Below are 12,874 nucleotides of genomic sequence, written 5' to 3'. Positions count from 1 at the left end.
GAAACGCATAAATGTAAGATAGAACAAAATACATGGATCTTCAATATAGAAGGCAGCATTCAAGACAGATGGGGGTGTTTTCTGGCTGTTAAAGTAAGCACTCTTTAATAGCCACAAGCCTCTGGGGACTATGGTGTCTCTGCTTGTCCATTTTGGCACACTAAGAGATTAGTGAGCCTAGCAGAGAACACAGTTCAGTTGATGTACTCTCCAGGAACATTGTGTGCAGTTTTGCATCTCTTTCTTCCTTTACTCCTTCAGCTCATACATTTCTGGTGTAGCACAAATCATAAAATCAGCAGTGCAGCAAACTGTCTTTTCAGGTAGAGTTATGCATTATTTGAGGAAATATGCATTTGTTACAGTAATGCAAACACAGGGATTGGACAACTTGCAGGGAAGAACTGACAGGTAGGAGGGAGGGGTGTCTTTTCCCTGCCCTATGGTAACTCCAGCCCACCCCAGTTGGGCTCTTAAATGGCGTGCGGGGGGGGGGGCATTTGCAGGAGTAGAGATGGAATCCATTTCTGATCTATTTCACATACGTTCATTCATGATTTCCATTTTGTTCCATTTCTACACCAATCAGCAATGATTACTTTAAAAATCACATAAATATTTTCATTGCTTTAAATATATTTTGGCTAAAATATGCATTTTTCTATAAATGTTGTGGTGCATTTCTTGAGCCAAATAATATTACATAATGTGGAGGAGTGCTAAAGTCAAAGGATAACTGTTCTGATCCATGAATTAGTTTGGGAAGTGCTATTCTGGTCAGTTTGCTTAAAAATGTGGATTGAACAAAACCCTTGAGTGTTCAAGAGAAAGGTCAAGCGCTCTGGTTCACCTGCCAGCTCTCCCCTGCAAATCTCCATCCCCGCCACCCCACCCAGCCAAGCATTAGGAAGGAAATATGGGGTTAGAAAATGTGTTTTCCCACCATAATATCTAAGTCTTCTCATTCAGTATGCCTATTTCCACAGCTCCTGACATTCAGACAGCTCTTAGGTATGAGCAGAAATGAGCAATGAACAGACAAACAACTAAGGCAGATACTGACTGCTTATCTTCATCTTTAATATCTGCTTGGTGACTTGCATCTGCAAAAACTAATTTCCGTCCAGTTCTCACAATTTCAGACATGCACACTGCTGACAATCTTTTTAATATTGTGTGATGTTTAGATGGGGCAGTTTTGAGGCTATCACTTAATAACTGCATTCTGTGTGTGGCTCCAGCACTCATTTTTTTCACATACAGCCTAAGCTGTAGTAGCAGAAAGCCGTTTTATTAGTACAGGGAGGAAAAATGTGCTCCCATGTGAATATAATGAAAATATTGTCCCTTTGAGTTGAAATATTCAATGTTTTAGCAGTAGGGCCGATTTAACAACTGGAGTAATAGCAGTGATTGCATGTGGAGTGATTTTGTGTGTGTGTGTGTGTGTGTGTGTGTGTGGAGCCAGGCTTTGGTCACTTCCAGACAGTGGCGTAGCGTGGGGGGTGCAGGGGGGGCTGGCCGCACCGGGCGCAACATCTGGGGGTTAGGGTTAGGGGGTGCAAATCCATGGGTTAGGGGGCACAAATTACTTGCCTTGCCCCGGGTGCTGACAACCCACACTACGCCACTGCTTCCAGAATGTCACTATTTTATGGAAGGAATTCAATGGCATACCAGCAAATCCTGGTTTGCAGAATTAAAGTGCTCTGGTACAATAAATTTGCTTTTTGCAGTAAGGAAAGTGATGGGCAAATGCACTAGAAATTGAAGGATAGCTATCAACCATTGGGAAATTGTATAACCTCTACACAAACATATCAAGATAAATGCTCAATAAAGGGGGTTGTCTGGAAGTGACGTTTCCATGGTCTGAGAAAAGAAGAACCACAAGGAAAATACAAGATGAGAATGGATAAATGATGGTGTTGTGTGGATGCCTCATAAATAGTGAGTGATTGTAGATGTTTATACATCTCAGGGCTGTGGCTATATAGAACAGAGCAGCAGCTATTCTGATCAGATTCATTTATTTTTATCTAGCCATTGGACCATTGCAGAACAAGGCTTTTAAGAATATAAATGTAAAACAAGATTACAGAAATAGAAATTAACTTGGACATATATATATAGAAACTACAACGTGAGGAAACTTAGAATGCTGAATTTCCCTGACAAATCACAACATGCCCCTTTAAAAAGGAAAGTTTGTTTCTCTTAACAAATATTAAAATGACTAAAATGAAATGAAATACAATAAAGTTATGCAAATCTGGAGCAGCTATTGAGTTTGTTGCAGAGCAAATATTCCAGTTGGCAGATCACACTGAAGAAAAGCACTAAAAGGGGCAGCCGGGGGTGGGGGTTTTCATCTGACATTCCCTCTCAATTCCGCTGTGGTTTCTCTGGTGCTTTGTATCTTCCGCCAGTAAGCGGAGAATCCTAGATATAGCTGAGGGCTGTGACTGTGCTGAGCTGAGCACTGCACTTAGCTCACTGAATTATTTATACTGAAAATAAACTAGGGTGGGTCCAGGAGGCTTAGCTCTCTTACTCAATGTATAGTGAAGCCTGGCTGATGTGATTTTATACCAGTTATGGAGAGTGGAAGCAGAAAACATGAGGGGAGATCCCACTCAAACTGGTTTTGAATTTTCCAAAATGTCCTCCTTCCCTTTGAGCAGTCTCTATTCACTGTGGAATACGATGGCATCACCTTAAGCTGGGGGGTAACCAATGAGTTTGAGGAGAAATCAAGTCAAAGATCCAGGCCTGCATGTACTGTACAACTTTACTAGGGCATCATCTCATGGGAATTAGTTCTGATGTCTTGTGATGTGACAGTTATTCCCACACAGCCTGTCTTCCTCAAAACTTACCATAAAACAAATACATGGCAGGGGGCACTATCTGTCTCTTTACTTGCACTGTCTGAAAGCAGAGCAAAGGCTGCTGCCTTCTTTGTCAATAATCCTTTTGAATTTTAGGCAAGGAAATGGCCAGCTGTCAGGTAGTCAGGTTCTCTCCAGAAAAAGGAAGGTCATGTGGCAAAGTAGATAGTGCCACAGATTAAGGAAAATCTTGTTTAAGTAATCCTTGCTAAATTAATTTGATCCACCAGGATTAACCAGTGCTTTCTGATGGGCCTTTTGCTTCTCCAGTTGACAAAAATTACTAGCTATATTTCAAATATGCATCAGTCTCCTTGGGGCAGGGTTCTTATCAGCTCTCATGCACCCAACAGGGATAAACCCTGTCAAATTTAGAAGGCAATGAATCCTACGAAAAATAAGAACCTACAAAATTTTGCATGCCAAAAAAATGGCATTAATCCACAGTGATGGTCCAGTTTGATCAGAACCTAAGACTGGGCTGGGATACAGACAACAGCCTGGAGAGAGTCAGGAGCTAGGAGCCAGGACCCAAAGGCAATCAAGGTACAGGACCAAAGGCTAAGAGTTAAGAGCATATCACAGTTAAGATCTTCCGTCAACCAAGAAGGCAATCGGGGATTATTCCCAGTTTTAGCACAGAAACTTCTTTCGTCAATCTATATGATGACCTCTCTTGGGAGAGAGAAAGGGGAAATGTGCCCTTGTTAATTCTCCTTGACCTCCCAGCAGCTTTTCATACCATCAACCATGGTATCCTTCTGGAGTGGCTTTCCAAGTTAGGAGTGGGTGGCGCTGCTTTGTGGTGGTTCCAGTCCTACTCAGTGGCAGAGCTTCATGCTCCAGCACTGGGAGATGGAGAGCAGGCGGGGGCGGGGCTGGCGCATGTCCTGGGGGCGTGACGCGCGTCCTGGGGGTGTGGCGCCCAGCGCGGGTGGGGGGAACAGCAGTGATGGCACCCCACCAGGATCGCGCTGCTGAGGGTGGTGCGCTCCCCCCTCACTCCTCTTCCTCCGCCAGTGATCCTACTTGGATGGTTGTTTCCAGAGGGTGGTTCTTAGGGATTGTTCTTCAGCCCTGTGGAGCATTCTATGAGAGGTTCCTTAGAGTTCATCCCCCCCCCAATGCTATTTAACATCTACATGCAAGTAGGGACATCTGGAGCTTTGGAATACATTGTCAGCTATATATTGATGACACACAGCACTCCTTCTCCTTAACATCTGCAGATGTGCTGAACTGTTATGTCAGTAATGGACTGAATGAGAGCCAACAAACTGAAGCTCAATCCTGATAAGACTAAGGCACTGTTACTGGGCAGTTTCCTAGGCCAGATGTATGGGAGGTGGCATGCTTTTCATGGGGTTACACTCATTCTGAAGGTTTGGGTACGCACCTTGGGGTACTTATTGATCTATTGCTGTCATTTGAGGCTCATGTGGCCTTGGTGATGCGGAGAGACTTCCATCACCTTTGCCCCTATCTGGACCAGGGTAGCCTAACTTCTGTTGTCTGTGCTCTGGCACTCTCTAGGTTAGATTACTGCAATGCGTGGGACTGCCTCTGAAGACAGTTTCGAAACCTTAGCTGGTGCAGAATTCATCGGCCAGGTTGCCGTTCCTAACATCTCTTTCTTGTTTCTTCAGGGCATTTTCAGGAGTACAATCCTAGCAAGAGGAGTAAAACCTTCAAACCATCAGGATGGCAGGAGCTTCTGTAAAGGTGGCAGTGCGGGTGCGTCCTTTCAACTCCCGAGAAATGGGCAAGGACTCCAAATGTATCATACAGATGACAGGAAACACCACAAGTGAGTAATCATTGCATATTTTTCTGCAAGACACTTCAGAGTGGGTTTGAGTGTCTCTCACATTACTTCGGTCATTTCTGATCAATAATCCAGGAAAGAATGTGGAAGAGATAATGCAATTGTACTTGCTAGTCACTGAGGTTTCACAATTGCATTACAGAACATAGAAACACTTAAGTTGCATTTCTAACTCCACTTACCTGGGAGTACACTTTGGAGGGCGGGAGAATTTTGCTTAGGAAGGCTTCAGACAAGGTCTACCCTGAGGATTTGCTTTCCCTCATAATATCTGATATTGCTATGTGAGCATCTGAATTGTAGGCCAGCAACGTATTGAAAAAAGAGAACCAGCTCATCAATGCACCAACCAGTAGATAGAAACAATTGTGTCTTTTCATTTCTTTTCTGAAATGGCCTGATAGGGTGATACCAATTCTTTGTATATCAAAATACTTTAAAAAATTTACTCTTGATTGCATAAATGCTGTAGTCATAACTCCCAAATTAATATTTATTTCTGAAAAAGCAGCTGGGGTGGGATTTATTTCAGGGTCATGGTACATGGGACAGTCTAATGTTTTGAGTCTTTACCATGGCTCTAGCCCATATGTTCCCTCCACAGAATTCTAGAAGCTGCCAAGGGGAAAACTTTTCCTTTGTACTCCTAGAGGGCATTGCTAAGTTGCATGAGCTGCCTACATGGGAATTAAAGGGGAGAGGGCTGGGGATCAACACTTGTAGGAAGCGAAGGACCTGGAGAAGACTTCCCCCACCAGCTATTTCGCACATACACATAACTACTTCTGTCTATTGAATCCAATGGGGTTTTGTCTGAGGTAAGTGAGGTTAGGATTGCAGCCTAAATTGCTTTATCTTCACCATGGTTCTGGACTTGCATTTATCTTACAAATGTAGATCTGGAACCAAACTGCTGGCAAAAGTGGCTTGGTGGTGGAAAGGCATTGTTTGGGAGGTGTTGCCCATGGGACCTGAGTGGTGGGTCTTCTTCACCAAGGCCAGCAACTCTTGCCCTTTTTTACTTCTAAAAACGTTTTTGATTTTTTTAAAAAAGCTTTGTTAGCAGGGCAGCTGGGTATACTGCAATACACAGTACCAGTGAGACTTCACCCACCACCTTAATTAACGTGCCCTTAATGAATTCTCCCTGAAAGATGATTGAAAATGTGCGTCTTTACATATAAAGGATATGTAGATTTGTGTCATGGGCCTGCACCCTGAGTATTTTAAGTGCCTAGCAATGACCTTGACTAAGACTTTGATCCCTTTCCAGTTCTCCCCAGAGGTGCCCCCTTACACCTGTGTTTGCCTTATGAGGAAAACATGAGAAATTGGAGTCCTGTGTTTTATTTGTGATGCGCTGTTCTGCTCTTACAGACATTCAAATATAAAACAGCAAGTAGGATGGAACCGGGGAGATGCGAGGCTCTTGGCCTCCCAATGAGCCTCTTAAGGGCATATCTTACTTTCTGAACAGTGCTGCTGCTGTTGGTGTTTCCATGCTAATAGAAGCCTACAGTAACCCCAGAGCCAATGACCCAGAGACCTGCTGACAGTGAGGTTTCTATTGCCCAGAAGACAAAAGCAGCGATTGAAGACCAAAGCAGCAAAATGAGTAGCTAATCCCCTCAGCTGGACATGAATGCTGGTTCTTTTCCCTTTTTTTCCTTTTTGAGTCTCACTGAATTGAAGGACTCCAAACAGCTCAGCAGTTCTGTTTGCTTCAGGCCTAACAACACTTGATGTCAAATGCCTCAAGAGGTGTGTGTGTGTGTGTGTGTGTGTGTGTGTGTGTACCCACCCACCCACACATACATACACCAAGGGCTCACCCAGATTTCTTTTGTGTCATGTTTTGAGGCACAGGTCAATGCTTTAAAGCTACAAGAATATTCCACCTCCACCCCCCAATGCTTTCCCTGGGAAAAGCCATATTTAACCACTGAATCAGAGCAAATGACAATCAGATTTTCTGCAGATTGCCATTTGCTCCAATTCAGTGGGAAAATGAGGGTTTTCCAAGGGAAAGTGCCAGGACAAAAACAAAACAAAACAAAACAAAACAAAACAAAACAAGTGCAGGAAGTGTGATCAAGATTAGGACAACAGCATGCTGAGGGGAGAGGATTAATATTTTCCTCCACCACCAGGACCCTGGAAAAAAAATTATCCCCATGCTACAGATAGGGATAAGAAACAAACTACAGTACACTTAATTGGCATCAGTGAGAGATTTCCCCCCTTTGCTGTTTTCAGCACAGAGGTGAGACAGTTTTTTTCCAGGAACATGACAGGGAATGGTAGGGCTAACTGTTCCTTCCCTGTGGGTGGGGGGAAAGGTTAAGCATCCCCATGCGCTGTGATTCTTCACCCAGGCACTGCTTCAGTTCTACTTTAAAGAAACAAACATTGACAGATTTACAAACAACATATTTAATGTCACATATTGCTCAATCCTCTTATTTTTTGATTGAGAAAGGCAAATAAAGAAACATGGATGGGGATAGAAAATGCCATTGAAGAGTTGGGGCTTGGTGTACTGATGGCTTAACTTGAGCATAAAGTGGACATGCATAGAAGTGGTGAAGAGTGCATATCTATAGGCAAGTGGGCACTTGAGCTGCCCTGTCCCTTAAAGAGTTATTTACAAAGCTTTTAAGCTGAGATGTAACTGAGTATGGGCCATAGTAGAGAAAGGTCTATGGCACTCAAAATACTCCTACAGGAAATGGAAAAAACTGTTGTCCCATGTTGGTGAGTTTCAAGTAGACTCCACTTGGGGATCTTCATGTATTTTGTGACACCAACTTATGTCTTGGAAAACCTAAGTCTTGCATGCAGCATATTCCAAAATGACACCACAAGGTTTCTGTCCCAGCATAAGGAACCCTTGCTTTCTTTATGCAAACCTACCACAAATTCCTTTTGTACTCTTGTTGTATTTGTTTACATGCAGAGTCCATTTCACGTCACTGAACATGCAATTTTGGTTGTCTCATGACAATCGAGATATTTGCTTCTGATTGAGCTGCACATGTGGCAACTCTGATTTCTCCCCCTATCTGAGCTGCTCCTTTGGTCTTTCCACCTACCAACTTCCCCAACTGCTGTAGTGAGCAGAATTCTAGGTGTTCTGTACAGTGAGCAGGAAAAGGAGCTGACCAATATTGTTGTTGGCTCACACTAGCACAGACCACAAGTATTTTCTTTTGATACTGTGGATAGAGCGACTAGGTCACAACTATCCAGAAGTTAGTTCTGCCCCTTCAAATTCATCAAATTAAGTGGGATACTTCACAGCCACAGTTTCTCCCAACCAGTGCTCCCCAGGAGGTACTCAAGGGTACGCAGTACCAGCACCTTGTTGTTGTTGTTAAAAAGTGTGGCACTCCTTCTTCTTCTTCTTCTTCTTCTTCTTCTTCTTCTTCTTCTTCTTCTTCTTCTTCTTCTTCTTCTTCTTTATTAATACCCTGTCCATCTGACTGTTACTGTAACAACTTCAGGGTGTGTACCGGCACCTATTTTTCTAGAAAAAAAACACTGCTTCCAACTGTTATTTCCATGGCCTGATTCAGCTAGTAAAAGGAAAGTGTAAATACTTTTGCATTCCTGTTGCTCTGCCTCTTGGCTTCAGCTGCAGAATGTTGGTTCCCAGCATCACACTTTTGTTTCTATTGAACAATCACCCTCCCTAGAGCTCATCAACCAACCAACCAACCAACCAACCAACCAATCACAGTGTTCCTGCAACTTCACTCTTCTCTGTTACTTCTGGAATGGACACCACAATTCAGCCTTTTCAAACAGCTTCAAGAATCAGTCTTAATTTCCTTCATCCCCAGTCCATCTTTTGTTTTTGTTTTTCCCTTTTAAGAGCCACACATGGGGCAGTCTCTTTCTGGTGCATGCTGTGCCTTCCCTGAGATGAAAAATAAAGCACTGCTTTACTTCCAGAGGCACATTAGCAATCTTGTAGTTGGTTGCTCCAGCTACTTTTCTCAATTCTGGCTCTAACTGAGCAGAGGAAAATGGCTGGAGTGTTGGACTGAAGGGGAGGTTAGGTGTGGGATGGGAGTTGGTTCAGCATTTCTCTACCCACACTCCTTTTATTGTGAAATTAAGATCTTCCACCACCACTCCACTTTGTATGTGAATGAGGTGGACATATAAATAAAGGTCCCACCAAGCCTGAGTTGGTTCTGTGTTTTCAAAATTACCCAGGGTTGTATGCAATGTGTGCTAAGACGAATGTTCAATTTGTGCAGCAGAATAATTTCCTCCTCTTTCCCTCCCTCCCACCCCCCAATCTGTTTTGGGGAGCAAATATGAGGATGGAATAGGGCATGCATGGGGAGGAGGAGACAATCCTGCTGCACTAGTGCTAATCCTTGTGTTAGTGCACTTTTTAGTTACATACCACCCTCTCTTTCTCACAGTCTGCCAGATCCAATCCTGCAGGTGAATTATCCATTTACGAGACCATCTGTAGCCACTAAGACACCTTAAAATGTTTCTATCAAATGTAAAATAACTAAGCAAGTATTAGAAATCACCCCAGAACTGGCCCTACTAAACATCTTCCAAGACAATAATACCCACTCACATCACAAAGAACTCATAACTCACCTACTCTCAGCAGCCAGAAACATCATAACCAGACACTGGAGAGACCTGTACCAAAATAGTATGGGAAACAGCCTTACTAGAAAAATTAACCAATAAACTGAAACTGACACGGGGACAAATAGAGGAAGATGCCTTCACCCTGGTATGGCTCCCCTTTATCTTTTTTTTTTAATAAGATATTTATTAAAGTTTCACAAATTATATAAACAAACACCACAATACAAACAAACACAAACGAGAAAAAACAAGTATAATTTCAAATCCTTATTTTCTTAAAACTTACTTCACCGTCCTCCTCATACCTTCCCTTTCTGCATTCCAATTTCAGATATTTAGTTCAGCAAATCCTCACCCTTAATTTTATGTAATTGTTAACCTTTCTTTTCTTTTAACTTAATCTTTACAGCTGTAATCCACTTAATTTCTAAAACCGCATCATTCTAACACTCATTAATTTTACAATGTTTCTTAAGGTAGTTCTTAAATTTCCTCCAGTCTTCTTCCGCCGTCTCTTTTCCCTGGTCTCGGATTCTGCCAGTCATTTCTGCCAGTCCCATATAGTCTGGCTCCCCTTTATCACATATACAGCCCAACAAGACAACGACAAGAATCCACCAACAGCATATAAATCAGCCTGATTCACAAACACCCACCCACCCCACTCACACATGAAAACAAAGTTCACCACAGCCTAGGCCAACCCCAACTTCTCTCACCAACAAAGAAACCCAAGCGGATAGCAAAGAGAACCTGCACAAACGATGCTGACACAAAACCCCACGCATATATTAAGTAAAAATAGAAAAATAGCCACCTGACCCCAATCCCACCCATCATGGCCCATTCCACCACTTCCCCCCTTTTCTTCCTAATGTAACACTAATGTCTCAACAAATGAAACTGACATATAGAAAATGTAACCTGAAAAAAGAGACATCGCACATACTTTTGTAAACCAGTAAATCTTTAATACATTTTTTTAAAAAAAATTCTGTACTCCAATTTATAGTTACTTGAAGGCAAAAGCACATCAATTCATAGTCACTGCCATTCATAGTCACTGGACAGCAAATTTGTCACAATATGTGCAGCGCTAAACCAGTTATACGTAGTGATTTTTATCAGATACACTTTGTGCTTCTACTCTCAGAGTGAAAAGAACATTTAATTTACAGTCCTTCCCCCCCCCCCCCAAATCAGCCGCTGCTATCTTTCCTTAAAACTAGAATAAATTCAAACATGTATTGCAGCATTTATAGCTACTGGAAAGAAAAGAACAACACACCAGAGTTAGATGTATGCAGGTTTGCAACAAGGGTATTAACATGAGTCTGGGCAGAGTATGTGGTATTTTGGGGTATATGTGGTAGTTTGGGGAATTTTTTTTGACTTCCAAAGTATATGTGCATCTGTCTTAAAATGTGCATGCCAGAAGCCTTTAAAAATGTATTTTTCTCAAATAAGAAAAACATAGCTATGGGATGGTCCAATATCACAAATATCCATCAATCTGAAATATACAAGAATTCAAATAGACTACACAGGTAGACAAACTTTTAAAGAAATTCAGAACAAGAACAATTACGTCCTTTCCCACATCACTGGCCTAGTTTGATGGTTCATGGAATATATGCATCACATTGGTAAGTGGAAGATTGTTAACCACTTGGTATTTTCAATTTCTTGACCCTAAATACCTGTTTCTGTGTTGGAGATGGGGAACCTAGGGTCCAACAGATGTTACTGGGCTCCACTACAGTCAGTCTGGCCAATGGTCAAGAATAATGGGACTTGTTCCATTGATGACTGTGCTACACAACGTAGGAATTTAGTGTTGTGGCACCTGCTCTTTGAAATTCCCTGCCCTTGGATATTAGACAGGTGCCATTTTTGAAGATAGATTTCTCTTTCAATAAAACTTTTAAACAGAGACAGATTTAAAGCAGCACTACTGGTTCCATCACACTGGGTGCCACAGGGTGTCGCAACTATGACATAGTGAACTGAGCAAAACGAAAGGCGAGAGGTGCGGGGGTGCCAAACTCTGACCTTTCACAGTGTGCTGTTTTGAAGCTGAGACTTCTCTCTCTCTCTCTCTATATATATATATATATAAAATTAATTTTCTGTTTTACAATTTCAGATAATTATTTTACATCTTTAAGATATCAATGACTTCCCTTCTCTTCCCATGATTCATTTTACATATCTTAAATCCCAGCATATTTTGCAAAAACTACCAATCAGTATTCCATTATTGCAGCCACCAAACACTTATGAAACTGAGGCTTTTCTTAGTCTGCATCTGTATTGGAATTATTTTTTAGGTGTTTTAAATATGTAGAGAGAGAGAGAGAGAGAGAGAGAGAGAGAGAGTGTTTTATCTCTTATTTATTGCTGCCCTGGGCTCCTTTGGAGGAAGGGAGGTTATAAAATCCTTATCCCTAATCTATACTTTTCAAATTTGGTTTTTAACATCCTCAAAGCAATCCACATTCATTTAGTATTTCATTATTTAGGGAGTTCTACCAACATGTGACTGTAGCAGCATCAAAGACTGCAGCTACCAGATAACTGCATGTTGCAAAATGTCATTCTAATAAAGTGGGAGCAAATATATGATAGGCTTGTCACCAATTTTAGAAGGTGTTATGTACTGAAGTTCTGACCCTGGGCCAGCAGGGGGATACTGTAGATAGTTATGCAAATGAAGGGTCGAAAAGTGATGTTCAGTGATTGGATAGTTTTAGAACATTGCAACAGTTACAATTGTTCTGTAGCTCTATATAAGCAGGCTGACTGAGCTCCTCAGCTTAGTTCTGTTCCAGCTTACAAAATAAAGAGCTGCTTTGGAGAAACCGCTGTGTCGTCTGCTATGTCAACCTACAACTTAACAGAAGGGGTCTTTATATTAGTTGTTCATTAGTTTGTATCCACCTCTTATTTTCTTGAATGTGTAGATTTGCTGCAGAGATCATGCCTAAGGGTCTTTCAACAGCTGTAACATTTTCTTGTTTGCCAGTCTCTATGAGATACTATCCTAGTGGCTTCATATCTGAAATATCGGGGGATGCTGCTCAGTAACAAAGGGCACAGCTGAGCACACAGCCAAGTGGGAAAATGAGGCTCTGCTCACTTGGCTGTCTCACTTCCTCTTTATATCACTTGAAGAAAAATGTCAATATAAGGCTACATTTTTAAAATAAGAAATCACAAAATAATCCACATTAATTTAGGATCTGCTTCACTAAAGCTCTCCAATGTGCTTAAATACTAAACATGCTGGTACCCCCTCCATCGTTTAAGGATTTAGCTTTTGAAGAGATGCTAAAAAAACACTCTATTTCAATGGGTGGTTTGTAAGAGTGCCATTTACAACAACAATCGGAGAAGGAAGCAGCTTTTGATTTCTAGTGAGCTGTGCTGGATTTGCTTCAAGACTTGAAAAAGGTTTGGAACAGGACACAGGCCAATAAGCAGCACACTGCCAAAGACATCTAGATGCTACCTCTAAGTAGGGTGAACAGATGCA

The 12,874-nt window shown here is 41.9% G+C and overlaps 1 protein-coding gene across 22 annotated transcripts in view; it reads left to right on the top strand.

Annotated features, from left to right (window-relative positions):
• Positions 1 to 12,874, top strand: part of KIF1A (kinesin family member 1A) — a 120,697-nt gene that overhangs the window by 17,167 nt on the left and 90,656 nt on the right. For all 22 annotated transcript variants that reach the window (XM_083505634.1, XM_083505630.1, XM_083505619.1 and 19 more), the window contains exon 2: positions 4,538 to 4,698. In XM_083505634.1, the coding sequence (XP_083361760.1) occupies positions 4,593 to 4,698 (106 nt within the window). In that variant the 5' untranslated portion in view covers positions 4,538 to 4,592. The remainder of the gene's footprint in view (positions 1 to 4,537; positions 4,699 to 12,874) is intronic.

Source organism: Podarcis liolepis, assembly GCF_965112155.1.
Source record: "Podarcis liolepis genome assembly, chromosome: 5".
Taxonomy (NCBI): domain Eukaryota; kingdom Metazoa; phylum Chordata; class Lepidosauria; order Squamata; family Lacertidae; genus Podarcis; species Podarcis liolepis.
This window is presented reverse-complemented; position numbering and strand designations above follow the sequence as displayed.